General features: G+C 36.6%; 1 protein-coding gene across 1 annotated transcript in view; it reads left to right on the top strand.

The window, feature by feature from the left end:
• The window catches only part of TTC29 (tetratricopeptide repeat domain 29), a gene marked incomplete at its 5' end in the record, with an annotated part of 129,989 nt that overhangs the window by 6,209 nt on the left and 101,145 nt on the right, over window positions 1-22,635 (top strand). Inside the window, 2 exon segments of the mRNA XM_081999611.1 lie at window positions 401-484; window positions 14,707-14,930. Of these exon segments, the coding sequence (XP_081855737.1) occupies window positions 401-484; window positions 14,707-14,930 (308 nt within the window).

The raw sequence follows: 22,635 nt of genomic DNA, 5'->3' as shown, positions 1-22,635 counted from the left end.
AAAAATTAAATACAAAACATATTGGACCACTCTGGTCCATACTGATAATGAAAAAATGTAATGGTTCCGGTTTAGAAAACAGTTTAAATATAGATAGCTTAATGAATTATTATTGATTTAGGTAATACACAGTTTCTTCTAGTTTAGACAGAAATATCAGATAATCTGGTCCTTGAAAGCTAATATCAACTCTGTTTTCTTTCAGAAATAAAGATCTGAAATAGCTACAGACCAAAAAATTAAAAAGATATTTGTATGTGTTTATAGAACATCTGATATATTACTTTGTCAATATTTCAGTATTTAGCTCTACTTGGCAATGCTGATACATTATACATGCTGCAGGAGTCTATGTTAGCACCTCACAGTGTTTCTTTTAATTTTTTTCATTTAAATTTAGGATTCATTTGATCAAAGACAAAGATGGCATAGATGATTATTTGGCGAAGAATATCAAAGGGTTGTCAAAACAAGAAGCTGCTGCGTAAGTTGGCTTTTCTGAGGCATTTGAACATCCACAAGTTTATTGTTTCCTTTGTTTCTAGTCATCATAATAATTTAAAGTTCCCTAGGCCCTACCCTTTTTACTGGAACTTGGCATTTAAAATTTGAAGTCGATATTAAATAATGGTGTTTCATTTCTCCTGATCTTAAATATATCAAAGCATTTAACTCCTTGGTTTTACTAATTTGTATATTTACCAAAGTATTCTATCACATTTGTAACATTATTGTTAAGATTGTGTTAGTAATTATATTTTAAATTGTGCTGCTTTTTTTTTTTTTTTTCCTGAGTCTCTGTGAAATATTTCCTCTGGGGTGGAAGCTTAGTATACCAACATACACATTCTTGTAATTTTGAATTATTATTTAGCCAAGCCCAAGTGCTGACTTCTGCGGTAAAGCATTTAATACACCATTAGTTATTTAAAAACCCAATGAATGAAAGAAATCTAGATAACTTTTGATTTCTTGCAGCTGAGGTATTTACATTTAGAAGCTACAGGAGACTCTGACTTATTCTTCTGGAGTCTTTTAACAGATCTGGGGTTCAGCACCATCAAAATTAATGAAAGAATTCTAACAAATCTGAATTGCTGGTTGCTTAAGTGAGATGATTTATTTATTTCAATATTTAAATAATAAAGAGATGCATATACGAGGGCTCTAGGCACCTTAGGAATTAATATTGCAAGATCACCCTTGCACCATAAAAACATTCTATCAATCAGGCATGAATTCAACCAGCTAGTTTCTTGCAAAACATGCTTTTTTCCTTCCTAGCCTAAGAATGTACCTGCAAACCTTCCCTAAAAACTTTCAAATGAAAATCTAGAAAATTACCAAATTTGAGTTGAGGGGTAATAACTTTAGCAGTGTCCTAAAACCATACCATATAATACTCAGGCAGCAGACACACTTTCCTTTCCGATTCGCCTTTATTTTTGCAATGGTAACAGGATAAAGCTAACAAGTGTTCCTACTGTCAGTACAAAGATTGTAATATATCTGGTCTGATGATCTAGGAGAGCAATCTGTTTAAAGCAAACTCATACCCCACTTCTTTTATTTGAATTAAGACCAAGTTCAAAGTTGATGGACTAAAGATTAGTTCAGTGGTGGGATTGGGCAGGACCTTCTCAATATGTCACCCTAGGGTTTGCAAAGTTCAATTTGTTCCTTTGTTTCTGTAGGAGAGACTCAGTTATCATGGTCATCTCTCTGTGGGAGAGAGCAGCCTGACAGTGACAGGGAAGTGAGTTAGGTGAGGCAGTGGGAAGTGCCGTGTTACTGCTCTGTGAGTACATGTGGTTGATGTGGGACAGTTACCTTTGATCACGCTGTTGTACTAATCGTGCTCGGTGTCGTAGCTGATTTAAATATTACCTGCTTAAATAGAAAGAAACGTAAGATTGGTCTGTGACAGTCACATTCTGCGTGAGCTGGACCAGCGTAAGGAACAGATCCTTCCTGAGCAAATGCTGTGTTGACAGAGGTCCTGTCCCCTGAATTAAGGGTAGGTCTGTGAGGGGGGAAGAAGTATCAGACCCCAGGGAGCAAGCACAGAAATAAGTACCTTCACTTCTTGTCACCCTAGTTCCATACCAGCTATGCAGTGCTGCTGCAGTCGTTATGCTACAAGTTTGCAGACTGACTTGCCTTCCCAGTGAGATGTTTCAGTCCTTAGTCCCAGTGGATTTCCACAGTACACACACCATGCTAGGGACTGTACTCTCTGTGATTTCGTAGGAAGTCACTGCTATTTTAGGAAGGCCTTGGGGCCTCAAAGTGCATTTTACAGCTCTGATTTGATCAGGTCAGCCTTTTACTGCTATTAAAAAAACCACACCAACAAACAAAACAAAACAAAAACAACCCCAAAAACCCTCCTATACGATTTTTTCTTTATATATCCAAACCCTGAGTCTGGAGGTTGTGGAAAGGAAACCAGCAAGGAAATCCACAATGAAGGGAGAATTTTATCATCTGTTCTGCACTACCTACACAAAGTGGGGTGTTTCCTTACTGTTTTGTAATATGTGGTTTTTCAAAGTTACCAAAGCCTCTTAGAAGACTAAACTGAAATATCATGTATATTTTGGTTTATTTCTATGGAGATTTTTTAAGTATATCTTTTAAGAGATTACATTCGTGTTCTGTGTATTTAATTATTCTCAGAATTTTAGCTTTTGATAGCAGCGCAGCAGTTACAAAATTTTTACAGTATGTAATTTACTAATGCTGTTCCACAAACCTGATGAAATCATTTGAGGGCAAACAAATGGTAACAAACTAGCAGCTACACAGTTATATTAGAACTAGGCTAATCTAGTTATAAAAAACCAAATGCATCAACTGTAGTTTTAAACGAATTTATAAAGTAAGGCAATGCCATATCTGTAAATGATCTTACTGAAATCAATGTTATGCTTTGTATGTCTCATCAGACAACATATGTTTTTATTTAAAAAAGTGTGAGAAATGGCTTCTAATATGCTGTGTAGTTTTTTAAATATAGTTTCCATTCCAGAAGTAGATTATTGCACTTTATAAAAGGACAGGATATCTTTATTTGCCACCTTGATATCTGTACTTCTGTTTAATATGGAGGTTGACTTAGTAAGTCAGTCATTGTTTTATCATGACAAATTCTTGTAGCGACACTCCTGCTCAGCATTAAACACCCTTTATTTTTTTTTGTGCGTGTTAGGCAGATAACAAATTTATCACTTCCTAAATATAGGAATGTATGGGTAGTATCACATTTATGGAAACAAGAAAAATTCTTTAAAGCTGTTCCCTGAAGCTGTATCCTTCACAATATTCTTTAAAATTAAGATAATCTCGTTTCTTTAAAGTTGAAGGAAAAAAAAGGTTGCAGTTATCCTTCTATTATACAGTGTTGTACTCTGTTCCAAACTTCAGCAAATTAGAAGAATTCCATTAAGTGTGCTTATGTTATAATCTCATTTTCCTGTGGAAAAATGTGGAGTTGTTTTTCTTTTTTTTGTTATTGTAATAATTTTTTCTGTCCCAGGTGATATAATAGAAGAGGAAGGAAAAACAGTGGTTAAGAAAGATCGTACATTAATTATATGAAAACAGGATATTGCTTTGGTTTTTTTCATTGATTTCATTTTGTTTCCTTCTCTAAGACTTTGACTTGAAATAAGAAGTGAATGTGATGTAAGAAGCTGGAAATGGGAGAAAAGTAAAGGTTCCCATTAATGCAGAATGTGACTGTTTTCTTCCCACAGAATTAGGAGGTGGGCTGACTCTGCTGGCCTTCAGTGTGCTTTCCCTGATACTTTCTGTTCTTGGGCTTCACTCACGAAATCATTAATGGCTCAAAATCAAGTTGCAGTAAAAATTAAAAGTTGTCCTTGTGACTGATGTAAGAGTCAAAAATTTCATGATGAACTGTGAAGTAAGGCATTTTCCATCAAGAAATTGATTCCAGGGTTGAATCTTCAAATTACTTTGGAGCCTAGAATGGACCAGAATTTGATACTGCCATTCCTGTTTCCTGATGTTTTTTGTCAGGGCCAAAAAGATCAAGTAACAGTTCTCTCCTCTTCATACAAATGAAAATTGTCCAAAGACAACCGTATCATCCCAAAAGAGTTGAAGACTAGAAAGAGAAACTTTGAAATCTTTTTGATGAGAGGAGCAGCTTTGTTTAGTAGTAACAAAAAAGTATTATGTTAATGATTTTACTAGACATATTTCTGTGAATGGGATGATGGAGTTCGTGTCCTTGTCGGTAGTCAGTTGACATAAATTATTTTAGAGAGATGGTACAGGCTGACCTAGATATGCAGAAAATTTGTATTTGTGTTTTCTGTCTTGTGGATTAGTGTGTTATGGAAAGCTTGTGTTGATAAGTTTGTGTCAGTAAAGACATGCTCTGATACCACTTTTTCAGGCAGGAGACAAGATTATTTTATACGCATTCAATCAGATGTTTTTGAGATATAGTGGGTTGTTCTGCTTAGAATTCACCAGAAGACTGGTCCACTTCAAGATTATGTGGAACACAAAAGGGCAAAGGGTTTAATTCTCAGGTGGGCTGTGACCCCCCGAGCAATTGCCAGCCATCTCAGCTAATACTGTGAAGATCAATCATTAAACTACTTTGCAGATTGTATGCTGAAAACTGGAATATAGTATTTTTGCTCTAGGAATGATGACTGGTGAATATAGTAGCAATCCTTTGCTTCCATAAACCTTTGTCCTTCTCTGCAAAAAGAGCAAAGGGGTTTTCACCTAAGTTTATCTGATCCAGAGGGCTAGGTTAATAACCGCATATAATCAATGGGAATAATTAAGAATAAGTAATTTGATTAGTTGAGCCCCATCTTTTAGGATTCAGGCAAGAACTTTAGAATAAGGTGAGTTATACCTTTGAAGCACCTATTTCTCTCCATTGCTTATATAGAGAGCTTAGCGTGACCAGCTCAGATGTAGACATGTACGTTTACCACTGAATCCCACACTGGAGAACTACTGAATTTCAAACGCTGTAAAAAGGATCAGATAGAAGTCTTAGAGAGTTGCATTCACTAATTCCTGAGGCAGCATTTCTACAAGAAGCTGGCAGGTCCAGAACAAGTGTTACTTGGCATCCATTTTAAGTCTTCTGTTAGTGCCATCTGATAGAACATTATTTTTCCATTCTTCAGTGAGAGAATTAAAAGGGACAAATTATTTACTACCCCTCCCACCCACCAAGTTTCTGCTGTTTTCAAGTGTCAGTATCAGCTAGGTAAAGTTAAGGAAAAAAGATGTCAGAAAATTAATGAGGGATTAAGTAGTTAGTGCTCAAGATAAGTTTGTGGAAATAAAAGAATTCTTTCCTACATCCTTCCTTCTTCAACCAGCTGGTCTCTGAATATTCAACCCCATCTGTCCTCCAGGATTAAAGAGGAAGAAACTTCCTTACCTGATTGGAGGCCAGGATGATCTGGAGAATCCACTGAGGGAGAAGAATGGGGTTTGTGGGCTGATGGAGAGGAGAAGGCCTAGCTTGTTTTATTCTTTATTTTTATCATAGCCATGACAGACTAGTAAGCCCTACTATTAGACTGGGCTTCTGACCTTTTCCTCTGTTTGTAAGTTATTTAAATCATGAGTGTTTTGGTACTCAGTTTTAGATTTATTTCCTTTTCTATTTGTCCTTATTCTAGTCTTTTATGTTGATGGACCAGTTCTTTAAGGAAGCTGAACACAAATAGTTGACTGGGATTTGATTAATTCAGACTTTTTAGTAGCTGTCACCTCTACCAAATAATTTAGTAAGGTGACCTCATAGATGACCTATGAAATCTTTTACTCAACAAATGGATTGGGACCTTTTTTCATTGACAGCCTATCATATTGCCATGTTTTCTTTGTCACAACCTGAAATCTTTTCGGGGCCTTCCCAATTTGACTGCATAATTTAGGCTTGGGAATTTTGTGTTGGAAGGTGGATTTGAGCATTTCTCTGTTATGGAGTACGGCTCTCAAGGGACAGGGGAGGGGCACTGCCAAGAATAAAGGTTAGGAAAAATATCTTGTTGGTGTGGGGTTAAGGCAAGGAAGGAGCAGGGGCAGCTGCTATTACTAGAAAACTTGTAAAAGGCAATTTCAGACCCAAACAGATAACGTGTAGGTGCAGATTCTGCTTTTCCCTTGTATTTCAGTCCTTGATTGCACAGTACTTGGTTCTTGTGATGCATGGATTTGAGCTGCTTCCATTTCTTCTGTGTATAACACTATGAAGACAGAGGAAGAGAGGAGAGCTCAAGACAACTAAAGAAGGACATAGCAGCAAAAGGAGAAAGACGTAAACTGTTCTTTCCCTTTCATGTTCAGGTCCTAGCAAGATTTTGCTGTTCTTGCTGCTGTCAATCTTTGGATATGACCTGTGAGCACCTTATAACCCTCTTTGTTCACACTACTCTGGTTGAGAACTGGTGGAATGTTGTGTCGACTCATTTACATTTTATGGGGATATTTCTTCACTTTTAAATACGAAAAAGTATGGAAAAGGGTAAATCGGAACCAAAGAAATGTATCCTTTCATAGTAAAAGAAATTTTAAATTAAGGCATTCTATCCCAAACTCCCTGCTGATTGTGGAAAGGGAGATGGCAGAAGTCACTTACTGAGCTAGATGACAAATTTTATATTTCTTTCACAATATTATTTAAATATGGATTTTTTTCTATCTGAATAATTCCTAACAATCTCGCTTGCCATGACCAGGATTCAATGTTTATTAAACAACTTTCAAAAAGAGATTTTAGCACTTAGAGGCACACATTCTTTTTGGTTAAATGAATGATCTCTGCAAATTTCAGGCCTGATAAACATATTATGTAGTGTAATTAGGCAGTGATCTAAAGAACAGAACTGTGTGGGAAGTGAATGGTTTGCCTTTCCTAAAGAAACTTCTCTGTGCGTTTGTGTAATGTGAAAGGTTTTTCTTGAAAAGGTTAAAAAAAGTTCTAATCAACTTCTGTACATTATGTAGAACTTCCATTTTCTAAACTCTGCAAAAGAAAGTTTCATATTTAATGGGAAATCATGAATTATTCCATTTATTATCTACTTCCTCCTTTCAAAGACATGATCTGGATAAAAGGCGGGGTGAATAATTTCAAAAAATACAATACATTTTTAATGGGAAGGTGCAAACTACAGATTCTCATGACTATTAGCAAGTATAGAGGAAACAGAATTTCACTTGCAAAAACTCATCAAACTCTTGCAAAGATAAAATACATGACATACTTTAATAAAGAAGAACACAGTGAGCTGAAGTTTTTCTTTTTTATGTAACTTGTTGTTTTTACTAAGTTTGGTCTTACAGTTTTCTAGTGCTTTCATTTCTCAGTAGTTCAACAATATTTAGTACTGAAGAAAATGTACAAGCAACACACAACTGACTTCTATTTTTAAAGCACTCCATAAAGGTGAAGCATCTGTAATATATAAAAAGAGTGAAACAAAGACAGACAGTCTAATTTGCCTTGGTACAATCATGACTTCCTAATAATTCTCACAGTGAATCCTTCTGAATTGTGTAAAATCCTCTCGTTTCTTTTCCTTTTAATCTCCATGTGGTCTATTTGTCCGTAGACTACTCAGTAAGTTCTGCTGGGGACTTGAATAAGATATCATAAACAAAAGCGAAAATACTGTGGGAATTGTTCATAGCAATAGTATAATAAATGCATAGCCTTGTATAGGGTTTTATGATAATTCATAGTATCAGCTTGAGAAGATACAGAAGATAAATAATTATGATTATCTTTTTCTAAAGATAATTTTGCACACTGTGAAAGAAACTTGCCGAGAAATTTAATGACTTCTCCGATATCATGCAAGTCAAACGGAAAGTGTTCCAAACTCAGATGTTTCTAGCTCTCAGTCCATTAGGTCAGCTCTGGAATAAAAGCGGAAAGTTGAGAAATACTTCATTTTGAGAAATAATAGTCCATAAAATATGGTTGGAATTACTTTTTGTTAATGAACATAATTAATTTAGAAAGAAAAGCAGAAAGATAATGAAGATAATGTTTTTTCCTGATTATGCTTCAAATATTCACAGGTGTCTGTGCTCTTGTGTGAAGGACATTTTTATAAGGGTAGCACTTTTATCTTTATTTTTAGTGCTTTCTTTGCATTTATGTTTAGGGACAGAATGTTCCAAAAGTTCATTGCTAAATTTATATTTCCATTTCCTGGGTTAATGAGGATTCTTAATTATTACAGTACTTAGATTCATTTTAAAATACTTTTTTAAATACTGTGTCATTCTTTGATGTTTATAATTGATTAATTTTTCATTTTATGTAGTATTAAAGTGGCAGTGTAGCTTTGAACAAAGGAAGCGAGTTCAATATATGTGTTCTTTGTGGGATCCTACTGACAGGTTATGCATCCACCGTTGATTGCATGATTTAGGTTAAAGCGTGGTTTGACAACAGTCAGAGACTGTGAGGCAGTAGATGAAAAATACTGCATTACTTACGCAGAAAGTTACTCTACCTATATAGGTACCATACCTATTATTGTACCTATATAAAGTACCTATCTGTTTGTTTTCTGATATACTTATTTTCATCTTTCTATTGATAATTCTGAATACATAGCTGCATAAATCTTTTCTTATTTAAAAAAACTTGAATTGTTATAAAAGCCAATTTCAATTAGCTGTTCTTCCCGCTCATGATATGTACAAATTGTCATGCAGTATTTTTTATTTACTATTTAGAGTAGGGAATCCTTTTTATAGCATTTGGGGGTTTGGTGGATTTTATACTTTTTGTATTAGGACATTAGTGATTTCAGTTTTATAATTTGGAATTAAAAAACATGCACCCCACCCCAATATAATTTAATTCTCAGCCTTATTAATAAAAAATTCTGATGTATAAGCTAACCATCTATTACTACTTAATGGCATTTACTGTACTTTCATATCTTTCTTTAATGAGATTACTATAGTCTACAATTTAAGATATTACCATCCAGTAAATATTTCATTAAAAGAAAAGTATTTAAACAGACAGGCTTTAAACTAGGATTAAAGAGGGCTGTGTCCTGATTCAGTTAAGTGGCTTTCTATCAGTAGCAGTATGTGGTGAAAATGTGATGAGTACCTTGACCAGCTGAAGGCTTAACTCACCAAAGTGCTTATGTATATAAATTTGCGCACTGAACTCAGATACTCAGACAACTTGGGTATATTTTCAAGTTAGCAATGTACCTAACTTTGGGGGATTGCAGCCCAGACACATGACAATGTACATTTCAACAGTGTGAGTACGTGGTTTTATCCCACAGTAACCTGGATCATAGCACCGCTGAATGCAACAGTCAAATCTTCAGCTTTCACATCTACCAAGTATTTGCATAAGTGCTTTTTGTGTTCAGCAATTCCCGTCAGAAGTTTTAATTACTTTTTAGATGTGGGTCACTAATGGGGTTACTTTTTTGGCTGTCCAGCTGCAACTAAATAATAATTCCTCTTCCGATTCTTAGGCAGAGCAGCCTGAAGTTATAAACTCTTATAGCCTTCTTGGCTTTTGGCTTTTTAGTGTTTGGTATAGCTTTTTTTTTTTTTTTTTTTTTTTTACTTAATACATATATTTTTTGAATATTAGTGAGGAAATTCTGGTGTCTCCTTGTTTATGCTGTGTTTGTTTGCATATAGGTTAAACACAAAGTAGCTAAGTATTTACATACTTGATGTAATTTTAATTTTCTTGTAGATTTATAGACAGAAAATGTGGGGGGAAAAAAGTAAAATGTATTTGTTTAAATAAACTTAAGCAGAAATATCTTGATTATTTTTTCATAATTTTGTGATCCTTATTTAAGGCATTTACATCAGTCATTGACTTGCCAGCTGCAGAAGGAAATCCCAAGTGGATGGAACCTATTTGAATACAGTTTTTAAACATTATAATAATTGGTAGAGTAATTATTTTACACTGGAAGTACACTTTAAATACTATCGTTTAATCCATGCCATTTTGTGCTTTACAAAATGGGATCGCTACAGTACACTTGTATTGTAATCAGCAGCTGGCATTCACCTATAGTATCCTACAAACTATAAAGATATGAACCCTGATATTAAAAAAAAAAAAAAATCTGTCATCTGAAAATAGTAGACTTTTGCCATTATTTTGCAAGTCTGTAATTAACCACACCAGACAGGAGGCATGGAGAATTAAGCTCATGATAAATAATTACACCATCCCGACTATTTTGATTATTTCTAACACCAGACCTGCCTCTTGGCCTCTTAATTTCTTTTTTCTTTTTTCTTTCTCTCTTTCAGTGTAAAGGATAGAATGCAAATAGCCTTGTTGTGCCGGATTTTAAGCTAAAGGGAATGCGGCATGGTACTGTCCTGATCTCCCAGCATTGCCTGAGAGTCTTATAAAAGTACGATACCATAACATAGGAAGGTCCTTGAGGTTGCAGTAATGGTGTAATGTCATTAGCCTCACTGAAGGTTGATATTTATGATTTTTGCACTGGAAAAGGTAGATTAGAATCAGGTTTCTGTGATTGCTCAGCATGACTCTAGATTGTTTTAGGATAGCAATGCTAATAAGAAAAGAAATCCATATAAGAAAATTGTATAAGTAGCTGTATAGTTTAAGAAAAGTAGAATGCCTGTAGCAATATCCAGTACACTTAAAGCACAGTGTTAACAATAGCAGTGCCTTTTCAAGCTCGCAGAGCCACATTCAATAAATAACTGCTTCCACCCTTGTGATATTATACTACATGAAATCATCATCTGTAACATGGTACCACTAAAATGACAACTTTAACTTTTGGTAGTTAGTTATTCGGTGCTAAAAATTCTTCTGATGCCCACCCGCAGCCCCCCGTGACACACACAGAGAAGTGCACAGAATTTTTCAGCACCTCGTGCATGAAGTACTGTATCGCAGTAACTGCTGATGTAGGACAAATACCCAGCCAGATCCACTAAGGACCTCATTTCGCTGCGTGACCCAACCTGCGTGAGGAAGCACGTAGCAACATCAACAGGGTTTCAGTAATGACGGTGAGGAGGGTAGAGTCAGAGGAGCAGCGGATGCTCAGCATCGTCTCTGTGTTAAGTATTACAGGTTTCATCTGTTGAATTTCATGGATTAGAAGGAAAAAAAAGTGCTTAAAATTAAAAACAAATTAACTGGTATCTTTGTTTTAACCATAAAAACATAGATGTGCTCCAGATTTCATTTAAAAAAATAATTTTTTTTAAACCCCCCCCGAAACCTTTTTCTCCTAGCATGCACATGTGATGACTCAAAGGGGAAAGCGGACTTTCGGTTTATATTCCTATCACGGTTCAATTTTAATACCGAGGACCAGCTAACACGACAAAGCTGTCGGCTCATCCCGCTTCGACTAGTTGAATCGCCGGCAGGGAGCCGCGCAGGCAGCGCGGGCGCGGTTCTGGCACCGGGCTCCGGCAGCCCCCAGGCAGGCAAGGCAGGCTGCGCGCCCCGCGTGTCTTCCGCGCCGCTTCCTTCCTTTGTTCTGCAGCCGTGCCTCGCTGCGCCCACCGCTGCCCCGTCCGCGTCTCCTGCCTGCAGTTTCCCGCATTTCCAGTAGATGCCCCCAGAGACCATTAAACCTCCTGAAGGTCTCCGCTGGAAGCAAAGGCAAGGCCAGTCTTGTTTCATTTTGCTGCTCGAAGTAACGTGGTTGCTCAGAGGCAACCTGAAATCGGCGTGGCGGCAAGGCAGAAAAACAAACTTAGGCGTTTGATAATACATCGTCGGTTATTAGGTAGTAAGGTTCGAAAGGTTTAGTGTAAGCCGGGCAGAGGTTACACTCCTTTTAGTGGAGGAGGCGCCTACTGTTAACAGTTGGATTTTACAAAATAAGCCATGTACATTTAATTAGGTATTGGTTTTTGACATTGACAGTAGAAATAAAGTAATCTTCGGTTGTGTAAAACACGAGGTGTTCTGTTTAACCTCACATTTTACATGCTGCATGATGTCATAAAAAGCAGTATGAAAAGGATCTTGAGGATTGAGGATTTACGGTTCATCTCAAGATACCATGAAAAGTTTACTTCTGCCACCATCACTACTCCTCTGTTCAAAAGCACTGTTGGAAAAAAAGGACACTGGCACTTTCATCTGGAGCCACTTTGATAACTGAAACAATTTTAGAATTTGTTGCGGTGTCAAGCTCTCACAAATACCATTCACCACTCATCCCCCATAATGTCATTTGTTTCTAGCCTTATTTTACTGTTTGTGTGCTGTCAGTCACTTGTGGCTTATATACTGCAGAAACTTAAGGAAACAATAGTGGTATTGTTTGGGCTTTGTGTATTTTCTGTTCTTAAGTATAACTGAGAGAAAACTTTTCTCTTTATGCCTCTAAAATTTGCATGGTTATACAGCAGATAGATAGCTGCATTGCTTGTGAGTTAAAATCAGTTATCTTTGCCGTCGAAAAAGATGTACCCTGTACCATATGATCACCGCGGCGTTATTTCAATTTCTTTATTAATTGGGATGGGATTTATTAAAAGAATATTGACACTAATTTTTAAAACAGACCTATTTTACTGTATGTTTTGTTTTCCTGTATCGGTTTGCTAATAACGCTGTCTTGCGGGGAAAATGTGCTTGGACTTCAAGTAAAATGCATCGGTCTACAGGAAATAACGTGTCACATGGACACGGTTTTTCTACTTATACAAATATTGGTACTGTGCTCAGTGACTATGCAGTGAGGGTTAAAAATTAACTGAATGACATTTTGTTTAGTCACTAAGATCTTTTAGCAGTATTTTCATGTTTACTTCTGGTAGATCTAATGATCTAATGCATGCACACATATATACACATATAGATCACATTAAATAAACATGCATGTATGTGTGTGTGTCTGCTATACAGATTGTTATTCCATTGCTCTGAGTTGTATTACTGTAGGATTCAGTCCTAGGCCTTTGGAAGTTGGTAGGAATTTTTTACCTATATTCTTCAATTTTTCTTAGTTAGATAGAATTTTAAAAAGAAAATAGAAAGCATTCCATATGCAGATTAGAGAATACATTGTACTGTATTAACATAATATCTTTACAGTATTTTTTAAGCTATATACTGTGCATCTGAGATATGACAGATATAGTGTATTCTGGCAAATTCAAATTTAAATGTTTAAAGATATTTCTCATTTACTTTCCTAAGATAAAAGTTGCAAATATTTTCTGGTACAGAACAGTTATATATTTTCGCTTGCCTGTGTGAACAATGTATGCTTTTCAATCTCAAAAAAACACCTATTTATATATTCAACATAAATTCAGTAGTCTAGTCTAAATCATATCAAGATTTTGTAGTATGTTTGTGTTCAGCTCTGAAAATGAAATGTAAAAAATACATATGAAAGATTAATATGCATCAGTGTAGTAATTAATAGGTTTTAATTATATCAAATATGAAATAATGCAGATTATTGCCTTCTTACATCTCACATTACTGTTTATTTCATTGACATCTAGCTAAGAAGTTTTTTCATCACTTCCATTTTATTAGCATTGTTAAAGAACTGCAGTGGCTCTTTTTAGGCTAGAAGTATTCGTCTCATTAGGCTATTGTTTAGCATGAGCTCATCTGATTTTATTACAGACACTATAAATATCAGTTTTCAGAATTCCATATTTATTTTAAAGCTGCTGAGAATTTGAAGTTAAATGGATTTTGAACTAAAAAGACAGTCTTGAAAAGAGTTTGGAAACTTAATAGAATATGCAAAATAAAATTAACACATCTGGGTCCTTGCCATTTGACTGGGACAAAGGTTTGTTTTCTCACACTAGATAATACCTATGCCTGAAAACCTTTACATCTGTACTTTTGTGTTGCAGGCAGTCCCATTGGACTCATAGTTTTCTTCAGGATAGGACACAATGATTGTTTCATGCCACATAAAAGAAATATTTTTATTATTTCCATAAATAATACCTCAAAAGATATATTACCTCTTGAGAATATTTGATTACACAACTTTTTGATACGTATATCTTATCAGAGTTTATGAATGAGATAGCTTTGATATAAATTCATCATTGCATAATTTGATTTTAAAGTTAGGGAGAAATTATCGAACTTCTGCATCAGTAAACCAGTCCCAGCTGAAGTTATATGCTAAACAGAAGCAAAATAATACCTAATGATTATGTTTCCAGCGTAGCATTTGTTTGACGTTTTAAACCAAGCCATCATGTCCTACAGCAAAACTATTTAACATATACATTGTTTTGACATGTGCAATGTGCCTCATTTTTCCCTGTGCACTGTTTTAAAGCAAACTAAGAGTTCATTGTGTTTTCATGAACTAATGTAAACATGGGGTTTTTTCCCATCACTCAGCCTTTTTTACCAATTCCAGCTAAAGAATACCAGTGTATTTTTAACATGTTTTCAATACATATATTGGTATTTATTCATTATTGCCATATTTACTTCCCTAAGGCATGACATTCGTAATCGTATTTTAGCAGAACGCTTTCTGAGCAGGGGGAGAAAAATGCCCCTTCCCCGCAGCTGAACTGCAGAGGTCTCTTCCTGAAAGCTGTTTTCGTTATCTGTACTGATTTGGTAAGGTGGAGAACAGAATACGGGTTTCAAGGTTTAAAATCTCTCTTTCATTTTCCCAGTAACAGGAATTCGTACAAGAAGAACATCTGCATAGACATGCTGCGACAGGGTTATCACGAGTCCTTCGCCCAGCTCCTCACTCTGATACAGAAGTGGAATGCCTCGAGGGAGGCTGCGGGGCCTGGGTCAGCCATATGGCAGCTGGAATCCCTGGAGGAGCAGCCTGATAAGCTGGATCAGCTTTACCACTTCCTGACCAGGGCCGAGGCAGCCCGGCGAGCAGGTACGTGGGGGGATTGTGGGTAGCAGAGCAGGGGCAGCCGCAGCCGCGAATGCCTGGGGGAAGCTTCCAAATTGTTTCATGTATGAATCTGAAAACGTTACTGCATCTTAGCACATTTCAGCCTTAGTCAACTCGGCTGTATTTATAGAATAAATGATCGGGAACTGCAGATACTGGGAGAGGTTTCATGAGGAAGAAAGGAAAAAAAGGGGAAAAGGTGTAGCGTGCATTGTGATAGCATCACAAACGTTTGATGTATTTATAGCCTTGATAACATCTCAATTATTTTCTCATAGTTTCATTATTTATTGTTTTTCTTTCTCTATTGATTTGAGTAGCTGGTTTTGTATTAGAAAAATTTAATAGGTGAAATGCTGTTTCACAGCGTAATGGTTTTATAAATCTGATTTTATTAAATACTCTGTCTGCTAACTGTGTTTGGATTTGTGACTGACTTAAAAAGGATTGTGAACGTGTCAAATAAAATGCAGCACACAGATGTAACATGCCACCTGTGAATTACTAGATATTAGTGAAGACATAACTCCAAATTACTGTATTTTCTCTATTGCCTACTATTTACTAAGCGCTCATATTTATCATTTCTTTTTACTACAAATAGTAACATAACTTATTCTGTCTTTCTCCTTTGGAATAATTGTAGGGATGGAGGCAGATAAAGCTCTAACTGCAATCCTGTTTCGTGGCTGGGCTGATTTCACTATAGTTGGCTTGTTTCAAGTTGCATTTTGACCATTACAAATATGAAAGTCTACAATAAAGCTTGTGAGTTTGAAACCTAAGCTTTTTGACTGAAATTTAGAAACAGACAACTTCAGTTTTTAAAGGAACAACAAAAAAAAACCCTTTCAGCACTTCGAAAAGTGTTCATTTAAAATGTTTATTTTATGTTTACTGTGAAAGCCAAAAGTTGTGTTTCTTTATTTAATTCACTGTAATTCTAGGCAGGAAGTCTAGCCAGCCCATGATTGGGAGGAATCTTCAGATTTGTCTGGAGTATGACTAAAACCTGAATGCACCCCCGTAGCTTGCAGGAGTACAAGAGAGAAGTTTTGAGCTCAGACTGCCCTGACAGAAGCATGCTGCCAGCAGTTTGATGTTCAAAAGGCAGTAGATACGGCTTATCTTGATGGGCCTGCTTCCTGCAGCTGCCTGAGGAGAGCATTTTGCCTTCCTTCGGAGCATAATATTTTTCAGTGTTACAAGCTGGTGTGTGACAACAGAGTTGGCAAACACGCTCCCAGAGAGTCAGGGTGCTGCTGACTGTGCAGTTTCTGCCCCTTTGAAAGGCAGGCGCCCTTCCTCTCACTGAACCCAGCATTCACTGTGTGCTGGGCTCTGTAAGTCTCTCACCTCTCACAGAGCCGAGATACCAATTGTCTGATTGCATCGTGCCTCTAGGAGAGAATATCTCCCAACTTTGCCTGTTAAAGTTGGTTAAAATGAAAGAAGAGAAAATAATGAGATCGTGCCAATAGAGTTGCCAAGCATCTTTGCTAAATTGCTAGATCAAGGTATAGTTAGTTTGTATTTTTTCACCAGTTTTAATCCAAACCTTTGCACAAATCTCTTGCTTGTTTTAAGTGAGGCTTGAGTAACCTGGCACATGAAGGGTTGGATGCTAATTCATGTTGCAGGTGTTAGAGCTAGTAGTGCTGTGAAGATAACATATGAATTATACAGCTCATCAAATACTAATTCAGTAGGTCCGCTAATCCAGTTACTTTCTGATTCTAATCAAATTGCTTGGGGCTCTGGTTTATGATCTCCTGACAACTCTAGTTGACACCAATTTACAAAGTGTTTAGCAGTTCACCTCAGCTGGAACTTACCATGATGTAGGAGTCACAACAGCAGCTGACCTGCATTTGCTCTTCAGCCACCACAGTTCAAGCTTAAAAGGCTGAAAATAATATTTGGGGCTAGAAACTGTGAGAGTTTCACAGTGTGGCTGATGTCACTGATAGTAGGCTAGCTGAAAATGTACCTGTCTCAGGTATGCTGCCCTGAGCTAACAGTTGTGTTGAAGAAGAGATAACAGGTATAAATTATGGGAGGAAAAAAAAAAATCTTCATGACTTGTAAGTTTTTTTGATTAATTTAAACTTCATGAAGGGACTGTTTTTAAACCTGAAGTGGTAAGTGGAAAACAAAACTTCACTTACTATGTCAGTAAATAACTTTCTTATTTGTTATTTCATATTTCTTACTTGATATTTTTGTATCATAGATTGTTGCTGTCTTAATTGTGAATATAACTTAGAGCTGCTCCTCCCAACTTTAGAGTTTTATGGTTGTTACCATAGTGCACAGAGAATTCACTTTCCATATTTTTTGGCGGAATATGTTGATCTCGTCTTTTTGACAGTTTGTAGTTATAGGACACTGTAATGCTGGACATAAATTGTTTGATTGAACAGAACCAGTGCTATCCATCACAATGTAGAGGCTGATGTCAAAGAGCAATTATTTTCTTTACTGCTGCATTTGAAAACAGTGACATTATGTTTACCAGCGTTATATTGTACAGACTGTTTACTTTTATGTACACCAGCGAATGTTCTCTCTGTTTTCATTTTTAGTGGAACATTTTGGTTTAACTTCAAATCATACAGAAGTTGTCTTTTTTTTAAATTGGCTATTACCAATATTATACTGTGTGCAAAGCAAATATCTTTTTTTCTGCCTGACTTAATCTCATTGTCATTGTATTGGAATACCTCCCAAGTATTTAAAAACAGAGAGCTAGCATTAATCCTTGCAGCTTCTCAGAAAAATAGCTGACAGAGTTATTTTGCCCTAAGTACAGCATTATTCCCAAAACATTGGCAGGAATATTGGCAATACTTGACTGCATTCCTATTTGGTCTTTTTTGATGCAAATAATGTAAACATTTCTGACTTCACAATTGAATCGTTTTTAGTTATTCCTTGATCTTCCTTCATTATCATGGACTAACATCTCTTTTTACTAGTTCTGGTCTCAGTAGCTTAAAAAAAAGAGATAGTTTAGCTGTTTAAATATGTATAGTTGTAGGGTTTTTTACAGAAGAATGCAGGATAAATGCCAAAGCAATCTACATAGCTCAGCATTTGATGAATACAGTTATTTCTTGCTGCATGTATGAAAATGGGTTTTTTTCAAAAAGAAAGTTGTATTTTGAGGCCCTTGGATGGCCTGCCCGATTGCCGCCTTGCCTGCCTGATTGTACTGCTCAGAGTAATTTCACTTAAAGGTATAATTGTCCTCAAAAGGTATAACACAGTGCTGGCAGGTTGTTGTTGCTATCCCTTTGAAAAGCCATAGCTCCCTAGCCCCTACTCAGTACTGTTCTGCGAGTTAGCAGGAGGGAGAGTTTGAAGCCACAGTCCATGCTTGTCTGACATTAAGGGCTGCTAACTAAATATCCTTTGGCTGCTGACACCCTGTGAACAAATGATGACCATACCCTACAGAGGTGTGCTAACTGAATAGAATTCTTTTTGTTCATTTTGTCTGTCTAAGACCCAGACAAAACGTGACTCTCTATCTCTGTGTGTTTGGGTAGGTCATGGGGGAAAAAGTAGGAACAAAGGAAATCCAACTAAGTAGTCTTTTACTTGTATTTTTGAACAGCACCTAGTGTAATGTGTGCCTTTTCATTATAATGATAATGTGGCTGTTCCTCAGATAAAAATATTTTAAAGTGAAATTAAAACCTTTAAGCTGGTATTTACACAGACTTTTACCATATGAACGTAACTGATTCTTTAAATCACTACTTGGCTGCTACCGTCTGTTTTATTGTTTTAAAATGCATTGCTAATTTACTTGTTGAATCTGTATGCTCATTAGGCTAAGCCACTTCTTTGAATCATCTTGTCAAAGTATTGTGTAGCTACTTTTAGTTAGTTAGTTAGCACTGAGTCTACCAGTAGAATGATTGATAGTATGCAGATGATACTGTAAAGCATCAATCGTGTTTTAGAGTGAGGCCAGCGTCTCGGTGATAGTGTGCTAAATTTGTTTTTTTGTCAAATTGGAGGTCACCTGTTCCAATACTATTTCAGAAGTGCTTGAAAAGCGTTGCTCTTCAGATTGCATCTGAATTGCATATTAAATGTAGGCTTGAACCCTAACTGAATCCTTAGCTAGGACTAGCAGAGGCCTTGAAGAGCTCATATGATCAGTGCTTGCTAGAGTGAGCTGGTTTACTTGCATTGTACAAGTTGAAGGGGATGCAGGGCAAGTTACAGCTCAAGAGCAATTAAAGGGGAGATGTCTCAGCCATTGGCTCTGTTTTGCCGGAGCAGGGGAGCAAAACCATGGAAAATGCCACAACCCAGTGGCTGCAAAGAGTATTGAGCAGTCAGCACTATAGCAGCAGATCACTGTGTTCACTGTGCCAAAGCCAGTGCACGGAACCTTATACTCGGGTATGAACGCGCCTTCAGAGGAGTAAGACACTGCTTATTAGTTGGTCACTGGGGCAGCTGATGGAGAGTAGGAGTTAAGATCTGGAAGCTGTTGCCCTTCTCAGATTCCATCTGCTCCTGCTTCCTGGCCACAGGCAACCTTTGTGGTATGCTGTATGCTGAACCTGTGCATGCGCTACAGGCTGCTGACCCTTGTTCTAGCGAATATCAGACACACAGAATGAGAAGGAAGTGCTAAATTGGCTCTTTTCTCTCACTTGAGTGTAGAGAAAACTTTTGACAGTATGAGTTATCATTTGTTGTTGTTGTAAAAGATGACTTTTCATGAAGTATATGAAGAAGGCATGAGTATTTGATGTATTTGCACTGGAAAATCTTTCTTTGTCTGAGGTACTTAAGGTTGAAAACAGAGTTTAGCATTTTACAGTGAAAAGCTTTTCTGTAAGATTTCACACTTATGCCTTAGGCTGGGCTAGAAACATTGCAATAACCATATTACCCATGCTATTTTGGAAAAAAAATGGAAAGAGGTTATGCATTAAAAAAGAAAAAGAATAAACATATCAAAACCTCTTTTAATATTTGCTTGGAGGAGGCATAGTTTTGTTTGGTTTTGGGGGGATGGGGAAAGGAACACTGTTTTATTTTCTAAGCAATTTTGTCCTTCTCTACTTAATATTGTATCACAGGAAAAAAACACAGCAGTTGCTAGAAACCAATGGAGGAGTTTATTATTTTTGTAATTATCTTACAAGACGTGAAGTTATTCTGCCCAGGAAAGAAGACAAGCCTTCTCAAAATACAGACAATTGTAGAACTACCATTGACTTCAACAGAAGCAGCATTTTTTTAGAAAATTTCAGGAATGTGCTTTCATTGCAATGGCTTGGAGACCCCCTTTAGCATCCCAGATTGCCAGTTAATTGCCTTATATTATTATCATTAGATAGATTTAACCTTACCTGACAAAATTATACCCTGACTGTTTCCTTTGTATAGATTGTACTTTCATTGAATATATTCCCCCTATGTACCTAGTAGTGTTAGGAGAGGCACGCTCTGTGTACACCCTGCCTCACAATATCTAGGAAACAGAGGCTCTGCCTGAAACGTGATGGTGTCAGCATGCTACCCCACACCAACCTTTCTTCATTTGTGTGTGAGTTTAGCTTATGGATAAACTTCCTGGAAAAAGGAATGATTGGGCGATCCTTTACCTGTAGGTGTAGAGGCATGATTGTCCTGAGCAAGCAAATGGCACTGATTGTTTGCCATGTATGATCCAGGTGGAAATAAACTGATTGCAGCACCATATTTTATTACCATTCATGCTGCTTTTTGGCCCAACAGCCTCCATCCCACATCTTTCTGTGTGTGAATTCCTCACAGCATCAGCTGTCTTGCTACTAAATCACTGGTATTGATCTCTGGCAAAAGAAAAATGAAACTTCCGATATTAATGGTGTCTCACTCTGACATCAAAAATGACTCCCAGTGACTTAATTGATCTTGGGGCACTCCTTTATATGTCTTCAAGAGTGAATGTATGTCTTCAAGAGTGAATGGTCAGTTATATTCAAGTCATACTCACTAAAAACAACTAACTGAACTGGAAGATGAGTGTTACCAGCTGTTGAAAAGTTTCCATATGGCCTTCAGATAGCAGGAAGAAATGACTGACTGGTGGTTTTTTGAGTGGAAAATACTGAGCTGTCAATGGATGTTGAAAAATTTCTTTCTTATACCTGTATTTTAAAAATGAGTGCAAGTCCTATTTTCCATTAACAAGAGCAACAGCCTCTTTCTTTTCTTCTTCAAGGAAAATACCAAGCCAGGATCTCTTCATGATGTTGTTTTCATTTGTTCTCTAAAGACCATTTCTGTACTCCTTTTCCTTTCTTCTGCTACATCCTGTCATGAAGGAGATCATACAGATGTGGCAGCAGTTGTACTTAAATCGTACTAATAAGACTTGTGGATATTCTGTATTTTTTTTCCTCTCATCTTAGCTCTGTTGGGGATTGCCATACTCAAACTCCACCTCACTCTCCCTGTGCATTGCGCTACTTTGTAGTTGTCTAACTGAATGCAACAAACAGGCAGACCATGGATTTGAATGATCCTCTGTTCCACGCACACCTTTGCTTGCCAAGGGAACAGATCCTGAGAAGAGCCCAGGAGCAAAGAAAGATATTGTTCAGTGGGCAAATTAGTGACTATGGCATGAGCATAACAAGGGGAGATCCTTCCTGGCAGTTGAGATGCACCTGAAGAGATGCTGATGCAGAGCAGGAAATACTCCATGTGTTTAACATATGGGGTTTAATGTTTAACCTGAAGTTGAAGGAATTTTTTTTTAATCTCTGTTTAGCAGAAAAATCTTAGCAAGATTTGATAGGGATACTTTCCTTTTGTGCATAGACACCCAATTTCAAAGTTGTCTTCCATTGCAAAGGACGATGAAAATAAAATATTTTTAAAAGTTCCGATCAAACAAAATGAAAGTCACCCATTTTCTGTAATTTGTATTCTGTGACAAAAACATAAAAATATTTAAGTATTATAAATACTGCAACATAGCATTACTTTTAATTTGTTTTCTGCTTAATTTTTGTGAAGTATTACTGCCTTCAATTTGGTAATTTGGCACTGAAATAATGTTTTGTTGGATAATTGCCCATAAGATGCGTTCTTGGCCCTGCTTCAGATCTTCAATTAAGTCCGAAACTGTGAAGTATCAGGCCTCACCTGTTTGTTCTGTGTAGCTGCCATTTTGGGTAGATGTTCATCTTTACAGTGTTCTCACAATCCTGTGACTTAAATACTCTGGAAGACCTGAATTTAGCTTCTAGTGTTTTATGAAAATGATGTAATTTTTGAAAGATTAATGGGATCAGCCTTTGAACCTTAATGTATGTGCTTTCTTAATTGTTTCTTATTTAAAACCAGGAATTTGTCTTGCAGGAACCGTTTTACAATTGCTTGTGTGATTCAAACTTTCTGTTCATTTGGTATAACATTCCAGTGCTGTCATTCTCTCTCTGATAAGTGGTGCAGGTAATTATTTTTTTTGTACCAACAGATACATAAAGATGACTTGTCTACGTGTATGCTATTATCAGCTGTAGAGAACTTATGATACAAAATCAGAGACGTCAAAGCTTTAATGACTGATCTACCTATGGGATATTTTATAGAAAGGTTTATTTACCTATTCTAATATTTTTCTTCTCCTGGGGAGGTAAAAGTTCACTTTTACGAAGTCTGA

This window comes from Phaethon aethereus (assembly GCF_964289735.1).
Source record: "Phaethon aethereus genome assembly, chromosome: 4".
Taxonomy (NCBI): Eukaryota; Metazoa; Chordata; class Aves; order Phaethontiformes; family Phaethontidae; genus Phaethon; species Phaethon aethereus.
This window is presented reverse-complemented; position numbering and strand designations above follow the sequence as displayed.